Source organism: Nicotiana tabacum, chromosome 18, assembly GCF_000715075.1.
Source record: "Nicotiana tabacum cultivar K326 chromosome 18, ASM71507v2, whole genome shotgun sequence".
NCBI lineage: Eukaryota > Viridiplantae > Streptophyta > Magnoliopsida > Solanales > Solanaceae > Nicotiana > Nicotiana tabacum.
In genome coordinates, this window is record NC_134097.1 from 125,345,416 (window position 1) to 125,355,852 (window position 10,437).

The 10,437-nt window shown below is 40.7% G+C and overlaps 1 protein-coding gene across 1 annotated transcript; it reads right to left on the reverse strand.

The window, feature by feature from the left end:
* Positions 1-671: 671 nt before the first annotated feature.
* Positions 672-1,103, reverse strand: LOC142172683 (uncharacterized). The gene has a single exon (XM_075236353.1). The coding sequence runs from the start codon at positions 1,101-1,103 to the stop codon at positions 672-674; it is 432 nt and encodes a 143-aa protein (XP_075092454.1).
* Between the last annotated feature and the right edge of the window lie 9,334 nt (positions 1,104-10,437).

The following is a 10,437-nucleotide window of genomic DNA, read 5'->3' on the forward strand; positions in this document are numbered from 1 at the left end:
GTTTGCCTCATTGTCATTATCATCTTTATCCTCATCAGATTTTGCCATTAGGGCAAATATGGAGTCATATTCTACGGCTTCGCCTTCAACGGCCATCATGGAGCTATCTCCTTGTTCATCATCACCCTCAGATTCACTAGAGGAATCTTCCCATGCAGCATGAGCTTGTTCTACAATATTATCAACCGCATCTCTTCTCTTGAATTTCCTGTCAGAGAGCGGGTTCATCTTGTCCGTCTTGCCTATATTGTACTTGTAATGGTCCTTCTTGTGGAGAGGACAATATTTGATAAAATATCCTAGTTTCCCGCATTTGTGACAACAATCATAGCCTTTTGTTCTGCTGGAGCTTCCCTTTTTAGGAATGCCTCCATTTCTACGAACCATTTTCAGAAACCTCCGTGTCAAATAGGCCATGTCAGCATCATCACCACTTGAGTCACTATTGTCTCCTTTGAGAACCAGGTTCTTCTCCTTTCTGGGTACTCTTCTTTCATCATCTTTTTCTTCTTCTTCTTCTTCTTCTTCATTTGCATTTTGTAGGTCTTCGAATTTCCAATGAGTTCGTGAATCATTAACTTTTATAGATCTTTTGCCTTTGTAATAGCATCGACATTGCTCTCCCATGAAGCAAGTAACACACTGAGTATTTTTCTGACCAGTTTATTTCTTTAGATACTCTCTCCTAGAGAATGAAGCTCATTGATGATGGAAGTGAAACGAATATGCATGTCTTGAATGGACTCATCCAAATTCATCATGAAGAGTTCATACTCAGTAGTGAGCATGTCGATTTTTGACAGCTTGACTTGAGTCGTACCTTCATGTGCAACTTGGAGAGTCTTCCAGATCTCATTGGCAGATTGACAGGCTGAGATTCGGTTGTACTCGTCTGGTCCAATACCATAGACGAGGATCTTATTTGCTCGAAAGTTTTTCTCGATGGCTTTACGATCGACGTCATTATATTCCTTCCTTATCTTTAGAACTTGGACAGTTGTCTCGCCAATGGTCTTCATAGGAACAAAGGGTCCGTCGGATATAACATAATAGAGCTCCGAATCTTCAGCCATGATAAAATTATCATTCTTATCTTCCACCATCCATAGTATTGTCCATTGAATCTTGGTGAATTGTAGGTTGATTGACCTTCTTCAAAATTTGGTAAAGCAGCCATGAAGATCTTTTCTAGGTGTTAGCCTTATAGAAAGAACCTGCTCTGATACCAATTGATGCAAACTAAGAGTCCACATTAAAGAGTTGACTTATATTGTGATAGGAAGAACTGATATTCATTTGTTCTCTCTGTTGTTCCCTTAGCTTATTGCATTTGGAACTTGTGTCATATATATGACTTATTGGTCTTAGAGCGGAGAGGCTTTATATCATGTTCTTGATCTAGTTCTCATATGAAGTTTGTTAAATCATCAAAATAAAAAGACACATAACTTATCAAAGTACGACCGATAAGTATTAAGTATTAATTACATGACTAAGTAATAAAAAAAAAAGTTATGCATTTTCATTGTCTAAACCAATGCAAAACTTTTAAAAAAATATTCAATTCTATTGTCGTTCCTAGTATTGAACTAAATTTCTTTGTTAGTATTAATATTGATTTGGTTTTACTTTAGGCTTTATTTATGTTACTATACAACATATTGGACTATTCAAAAATTCAAGTCCAAGCTTGAGTTAATATGTTAAAAGAGAGAACTATGAAAAAGTTTAAGAACTATTAATAAATTACATTAAAATATATATTTTTAAATATAAAATATTTTTAAAAACTTTTATGCATATAATGTCGGGTTGGTTTAGTTTCGATTCGTCTTTTTTTAGTTAAAATCAAACCAAATCAATTATTGTTGATTTTTTCCAACACCAAACCAAATTAAACCAAATCATAATCAATTTTTTTCCAGTTTGACTTGTATTATTGATTTGACGCGGTTTGTCTGTTTCTTCTATACAACCCGGCTAGGTGATATGAAACTTCTACGGACCAAAAGGAAGTGATGGTGGTTATCTAGTCTATCTACATAAACACCTAATTCTAGGAATCCGTTTAACCACGAGTAAAATTATACTACAAATAGTGCAAGTGTTGGGTCCCTGCCATGATTAATGTCCTATGCAAGTAATTTGCTTAGATTTTTAATAGGCAAAATATATAGTTTACTCATCCACCTTGCACCCAAATTCCTGTTACACACCTGTTGACCACATGTTAAATTTTACACACCAAATCTTTCAAATGTGTGTCAATTACACACTACTTTTGACCAGCCTAGTTAATATTCAATGTTGTGTATACATGCGTATCTCTGAATTAAAAAGCAACCTTTTAATCAACTGACACCTTTACAGAATCGACCCGCTCAAATAAAAAACCAATAATCAGTGCATCACCTTCCCCACCACTGCATCGCCTTCTCCACCATTGCAACCCCTTCTTCTTTGTAAAGAAAACTCCACCACAGTTACCACAAAACTACTACCTGCAACACCTAATAGATGCACACAAACAACATACCCAAAAAATATCACCTATCAGAATTTCGCCTGAAACTTCATCTCCGACCATCCCTTTTCTTTCTGTCATTATTTTTTCGTTTCACAAAGCTAGATAATGATGAGCCAAAAGAAAATAACGAAAAAGGAAAATTTTAGATCTTTTGTTGGCAAAATTAAAATAACCACAAAGCTCACTTTGTCAACAAAAATCCAAATTAAGAAATTGAAAACTTAAATTCAAACAAAATGGTTGATTTTTTTAGAAGAAATTTCTAATCTTGAGCAACCAAAAGAAAAAGCAAAATGGGAGAAGGTTCTCAGGGAAGAAGACGAAATAGGAGGAGGGGAGATGACGTCGGATAGGGGAAGAAGACGAGAGGGGAAGGGGCATCTGGACAATATAAAGCAATGTGAGAAGAGATTTTTGTGTGGAGTTGTGGGGGGGGGGGGGGGAGGGAGTCGACATAGATTGGGGAAGGGGTATGGGCCGGGGAAGAAGACAAGAGAGGGAAGGGTTATTTTTCCCTTTTTATTTTTTCGTTAATTATTTGTTAATTGGTGTAAAAAGGAAAAAACATAAAAGTTAGACACTTGGATTCTTTATAAAACTTGTGACATGAAAGTTTTATCATTCACGCGCTTGTTTTATGTGTGTAACATGTTGGTGACACATAGCTAAAGTAGTATGTAATTGGCACACATTTGAAAGGTTTGGTGTGTAAAATTAAACATGTGGTCAACAGGTGTGTAACTAAGGGTGTGCATTCGAATCAGTTTATCGATAAATCGAATCGATTATTTGTTATCGGTTTATCGATTTATCGATTTCGATTTTTGAAATTTTCCTTATCGAGTTATCTATTTCGATTTTGTCCTCTTCAGTTATCGATTTATCGATAAATCGATAAGATATACTAAAAAATGCAGTTCATAGACGACCTTTTCTGGAAACACTAATATTTGGGTCGATGATTCCATCATGCTATTGCTGGATTGTCTTGAGCCCATTCGATACCAACTTCCAGTATGCAACATTGGATTCCTAATAAGCCCTTCGTTAGAGCTAGCTGAATCATCTCTAAAACTCGTTCGAGCAATGTCTTTCCCTTTTGGTGGCAATAATGCCTTTCGAAGCAACCCCTCCTTAGAGCTTACGGAATCTTCTCGAAAACTCATTTTGCAAATGTCTTCCCTTTTTGCTTTGCAATATTGTGGCTGAAGCATCAAGTAGTGAAGAGGATGACATGACTGAGTCTAGGAATGAATGCAACAAAGACGGACAAGTTTGACCCATGTATGTAAATTCGAGTGGCAACACTCGAAGGAAGTTGACACGTGTTGAATGCCCAGAAAACAGAACACTTCTAAAACAGTTACACTAATTTTCTTGAATTTGACCATGGCTAGGTGAGATCATAGCACCATCGGGGCCACCACCACCATGGATCACTATTGGGGTTCCTATCCACCAAAGCACATTGAGTTTTGAGGCGAAGGGATGGGAGACTTTTGTATGTAGAAGACTTGATCCGTGCCAGAATGAGACCCATCTGCCTATTCCACGAGCCGTCCTAGTGGCTTCTATTATAGTTGGGTACCTAATTAATGTGGATGTCGTGATATTGTCCAATATTTCATTGGTAGCATAGTAAACCAACATATCCTACCCTTATCCCAACACTATCACAGAGTACCTTACTGATGCAAAGGTAGACATAAGAACTTATGACTCAAAGGTGAAGCCAAAGAAGCCATTTGACTGGTACTCCTTGATGGATTCGACCAACCCAAAGAAGAGAGCTCAGTCTTCTACCACCACAGTCCAGTCTGATGAGCCGACAGTGGTAGTGTCTAAGATAACTGACATTCTATCTACCTCTACTGAGCCATCTTCTAGTGCTGCTGCTATGCCTCCGCCACCATCGCTAGATCATATCATAGCCCCCAGGGTAGCCCCTGCACCAGCTCTGAGGCCGGTGCCCATGCCTACAACTTCATTATCTGCTCTGCGAGTCTCCCATACTAACAACTAGATGCAAACAACTACTTCAAAGTTGTCTGAGATATCTAGTACTGTTGCAGCGTAGTGAACTTCATATGCACCACAAGTCTCCGTTGATCTTGATAAGAAGTTGCAAAAGATTCTGGACAACCAGAAGATGATCATGGACACTCTAGTACAACAGGGGCCGGTTATTGAGGAGTTAACCAAGGAAGTGAAGAAGATGAGGAAGTCCCAAACAAGCAAGATATCAGTTGATAAGCTTAGGAAGGAGGTGACCTGACTTGCAACAGCTAGGGATTTGCCATTTGACATGTTACTTGACCCAGATCAGTCCACCCCAGATCCATATGCACCATCTGAACCGGTTGTACCAGCTAGCCAGTCTTATGAGCCTTGCTTTGCTGGTGACACTGCTTAGGTGGTGCATGCGATGTTTTCCACTCCTACCATGCCCAGTTATGATGATGGTGAGATACGGTTGGCTGACCCAACAGGAGATGATGCTGCTGGGGACATAATAACTAGGGATTTTGCTACATTTTATACTCCTTGCTTAAGTTTTGATTAGAAATATGTACAAAATATTCCCAACGTGACATGATGTCAAAGATCAGCTCAAAAAGGAGTGAAACTTGAACAAGTATCAAGGCAAGACAAAGCTCAGGCAAAATAAGGCCAGTGCGGCCGCACACCATTCTGTGCCCGTCCGCACAAGTGAGATTCAGAGAGTATACAACTTAGGAAAATCAAGCAATGCGGCCGCATGGGATTTAATGCGGTCTGCACTGAAGTTAATGCGGCCGCACTCGATTTAATGCGGTCCGCACAACCAAGGATAAGATAGTTTCTATTTTTATAGATTGAAGCCAATGTGGTCCGCGCTCCATTTCATGCGGATCGCACTAGAGGCCATCGCGGCCGCAGTCCATCCTGTGCGGTCCGCATTGCCCTCGTTTAGTGCGGCCGCACCTGCTTTTCTGCGGTCCGCACTAGCACCACAGGGGTATTTTTGTCCAGATTTTTCAACTTAGTATAAGTATCTTCTTTTCCCATTTTTAGGTCATCAGATAGTTTTAGCTGAGAGCTGCGCTCATGGGTTCGAATATTTTAGCTATTTTGGGCAATTTTATCTACATTTCAACATCGAATCTTCTTGTTTATCTTAGTAATTAATTAATATGAGTTTTTCGTCATCTATTTCTTGCTTTTCTTCTTTAATTTTGAGTAGCTAAACCTATAAGCTAGGGTTGTGGCCTAACCCTAGTGTGGGTAATAGATGGGTCTTGTGTTTTAGGGATAGATTGACTATGGGTGTTTGATATTTGGGCTAATTTCATGTTTAATTGCTGAATTAGTGGTTGTAAACACTAGTTTGTGTTTAGTTGACTTGAGCTCTTCTTGAGAAAGAAAGCTTGAGTCTCTAAAATTGGCCCAACAAGGAATTGGGGCGTACTCAAGAGATTGATAGCCCCAATTAAAGGGTTAAACCTCGAGAGAGTAATATCCGACTTGAACCTTGATTGCTTATGCAAATTTGCATACCCAATTGGTCTTGAGAAAGTCAATTCGGGCAAAATCACTTGAACCACCGAGAGGTAGAGTGGGTAAAATCGTGCAACGGTTATATCATACTCCCCAAATATGTCAATCATGCCTTGGACTCAAGTATCCGTCAATTGACCACCTAGGCGAAAGTCACTACCCTAGTGCCTTTTAAACTATTTGAACAACCCGCAATATTTTACTCTTAGCTTATTCTAGTTTAATTTACCATTGTAGTTTGATAAAAGTAGAAGTAAAACAAAAACCCAAAAATATTTAGAAGTGTAATTTGGAACGCATACCCAACTCTAGATTAGATAGATACTCGACTCCAACATCTAGCTCTCTGTGGAAATCGATCCCGCCCCTAAATCGGGTAAAAGCTGATTCGACCCTCTTTCGCTTCTCAAGAGTAGTGCAAGGTAGGCTTCGATCAACGTTTTGGCACCGTTGCCGAGGAGCTAACGGTTTTGGCTATCTATTTAAATAGTTTTGTGTATTGTTCTTGTTTCCTTCTTTGTCACTAATTTGTTTGTGTCACAACTCAGGTACCAAATGGCAGCGAACAACGCAAATGACCCTCTTGGAAATTTTATTGCGGGGGAGGAGGTAGATGATGTTGGAGATGATGAGGTGCCTCTTGTACCTCAAGGACAACGTAGAGGCCGCCAGGCTAATGCTAATGTTAATGACAATATTCCAGACCCTCCTCTGCCACCTCCAAGAGTGGCTCCTAGAGTGCTTCCGAACCAAGGCTATGCAAGTGCTATTGTCCCACCCCGAATTCGGGCGGGCAATTTTCAAATAACCAATGTGATGCTGACATTGGTGGAGCAGCGTGGGTATTTCTCGGGCACTGCAAATCAAAATGTTTACAAACATCTCAAGGGGTTCGTGGATACATGTTGGGGGATCAATCAAACTAATATGTCCGAGGATGCTCTTAGGTTGAGACTCTTCCCATTCTCAGTTAGAGGGAAGGCATTGGATTGGCTCGAGCGACTTCCCAACCATTCCATCACTACTTGGGATGAGTTGGCGGACAATTTCATTGCAAATTTTTTCTCACCGGGGCATATGGCTGTATTGAGAGATGTGATCCTGGCATTCAAGTAAGAGCCCACGGAACCTTTGCATGAGATTTGGGAGCGTTATAGAACGATAATGAAGGAATGCCCCAACAATGACATGACTGAGGCGATGATCCAACAAACCTTCTACCAGGGCATTAATACAACAAACCAATGCATAGTGAACCAACTTGCTGGGGGCAACATCATGAAGCTGTCGTATGATGAGGCTTGTGACATTCTTGACGAGATGGCTAGAACTTCTTCCGCTTGTCAAAGTAGAGCCAATGTGCCCCAGGGTGACCCCACGATTACCCATTTGCATAAGGAATTACATGATCATGGGCAGGCTATAGCTGAGTTGACAACTACAATGAACCAACAAGCAAAGGCACAGTTGCAACAAGTTCAAAATTCGCGCCAAGTGAATGCCATGAAGGGTTTTAACATGCTTGTCAATAAAAGAAGATAAAGAGGGCAACATAACCAAGGGAATTCAGAGCAATTTGATAATGATTGTGGTGGATTTCAAAATGATGATTATGATGAACAAAGTGAAGAGGTGCAATACGTGAATAATTACCAAAGCCAAAGAGGCAATTCTTCCAACCAACAACAATGGAGACCGCAAGACAATTGGGGCAATCAACAACAAGGCAATGGTAACTGGGGGAACGGGAACAACAAAAACAACAACTAGGGAAATCAGAACAACAATCAAAGCAACCAAGGAAATTGGAATGGTAATCACAGTAATTGGGGTGGTAATAACAATCAAGGTGGATGGAACAATGGAAACCAAGGAAACCGGGGCAAGGCTTTCAAAGGCCCCCAATGTACCAACAACCGAACAATCCACCTCCATTTCCATCTCAAGGTCCCAATTCTTCTAGAAATGATATGGGTAGAATTGAAATGATGTTCGAACAGATGATGAAGAAGAATGCGGACTCGGATGCTCCGTTGCCTTCCCACAATACCTCTATTAGGAACTTGGAGGTGCAGTTAGGCCAAATCTCACAGTCTTTAAATACTCTCCCTAAGGGTGCACTACCAAGTGATACGGTAGTAAACCCGAAGGGTGGGAACAATCATGTTATGGCAGTAACAACAAGAAGTGGGAGAGGCGGTGATGTGCATGCGTATAAATAAAAGCAAGTTGTGGATGATGACGTTGAGTTGCAATAAGATGAAGTTCCTTTGGTGGTTGAAAATGTGATTGATGAAAATGTGAATGAAGCAGTGAGGATTGATATTCAAGATGTCGAGGTGAAAATATAAAATGATGTGAACCCGTCTAGGGAACACATAATAGACATGCCCGAGCTGGTTATGCCTAAAGCCAAGGCTCCTTAACCAAGGCCACCTCCACCTTATCCTTAAAGTCCCATGAAGTAGAAAAATGAAAATCAGTTTAAAAATTTCATTGACATGATGAAGAGCTTATCCATCAATGTGCCTATGGTGGAGACTCTTGAACAAATGTCGGGCTATGCAAATTTCATGAAGGACTTGGTAACAAAGAAGCAGTCTATGATTTTGAAACTATAAAGATGACTCACCAAGTTAGTGCAATCGTGCATTCAATGGCCCCGAAGCTTGAAGATCCCGGTGCTTTCACCATTCCTTGCACCATTGGGAGTGCGAATTTTGCTAAAGCTCTATATGATTTAGGGGCTAGTATCAATTTTATGCCCTATTCCATTTTCAAGACTTTGGATATTGGGCAACCAAGGCCGACTTCCATGAGATTACAAATGGCAGATAGAACGATGAAGAGACCATTGGGTATTATTGATGATGTGCTTGTACGGGTGGACAAATTTATCTTGCCAGCTGACTTTGTGATCTTGGACTGCGAGGTGGACTATGAAGTTTCTATCATATTGGGAAGACCTTTCCTAGCTACGGGGAAGGCCTTAGTTGATGTGGAAGCATGGGAACTCACCTTCCGGGTGGGTGATGAAAAGGTGATCTTTCATGTGTGCAAATAAATGAAGCAACACAATAGTACCGAGGTGTGCTCTTTTGTGGACCTCGTCACAGCAGTGATAATTTATGACACCAGTGCAATGATCAATGTGGAGGACCCATTGGAGGCCGTATTATTGAATCTTAATGTCAATGAGGATGCAAGCCGAGAGGAGTGCGTGAATGCTTGACATGGAATGGGCTCTTACTCTTATGAGCCTAGGAAATTATCTTTGGATCTCGAGAATAGAAAGACTCTACCAACAAAACCTTTAATTGAGGAGCCTCCGGTGTTGGAGTTGACACTATTGCCTCCACACCTCAGGTATGAGTTCTTAGGCTCAAATTCTACTTTGCCAGTTATTCTTTCTTCTTGCCTTACTAACATGTAGGTTGATGCCACATTGGCGGTGCTTCAAAAGAGGAAAAAGACAATTGGATGGACTTTAGCTGATATTCGGGGAATAAGCCCCGCATTCTGTATCACAAGATTATTCTTGAAGATGATGCAAAGCCCTCCTTGGTGCATCAAAGGAGGTTGAACGAGGCAATGCAAGAAATTGTAAGAAAGGAGATGATCAAGTGGTTGGATGTTGGGGTTGTGTACCACATCTCTGATAGCTCTTGGACTTCACCGGTGCAATGTGTACCGAAGAAGGGTGGCATGACCGTGGTTACAAATTCACAAAATGAGTTGATTCCTACAAGAACTGTTACCTGTTGGAGGGTATGCATGGACTACCGCAAGTTGAATAAAGTGACCCGCAAGGATCACTTTCCTTTTCCTTTTCTTGATCAGATGTTGGATCAACTTGCTGGGCGTGCCTTCTACTCTTTCTTGGATGGGTATTCTGGGTACAACCAAATCTTGATTGCTCCGGAAGATCAGGAGAAGACCACATTCACTTGTCCATATGGCACTTTTGCCTTTTCTAGGATGCCTTTTAGGTTGTGTAATGCACCAGCTACATTTCAGTGGTGTATGATGGCCATTTTCACCGATATGGTGGAAGAAATTTTGAAGGTGTTCATGGACGACTTTAATTTTGCGGGGGATTCACTTGATGAGTGCTTGAAGAATATTGATAGAGTTTTGGCCCATTGTGAAGAAACCAATCTTGTCCTCAATTGGGAGAAATGCCACTTTATGGTGGAAGAAGGAATAGTTCTTGGGCATAAAATTTCAAAGCATGGTATTGAGGTAGATAAAGCAAAGATCGATGTAATTTCAAGGATCCCTCCCCCTATATCCGTCAAGGGAGTTCGAAGTTTTCTCGGGCATGCGGGGTTCTACCGGAGATTTATCAAAGACTTTTCGAAGGTAGTGAATCC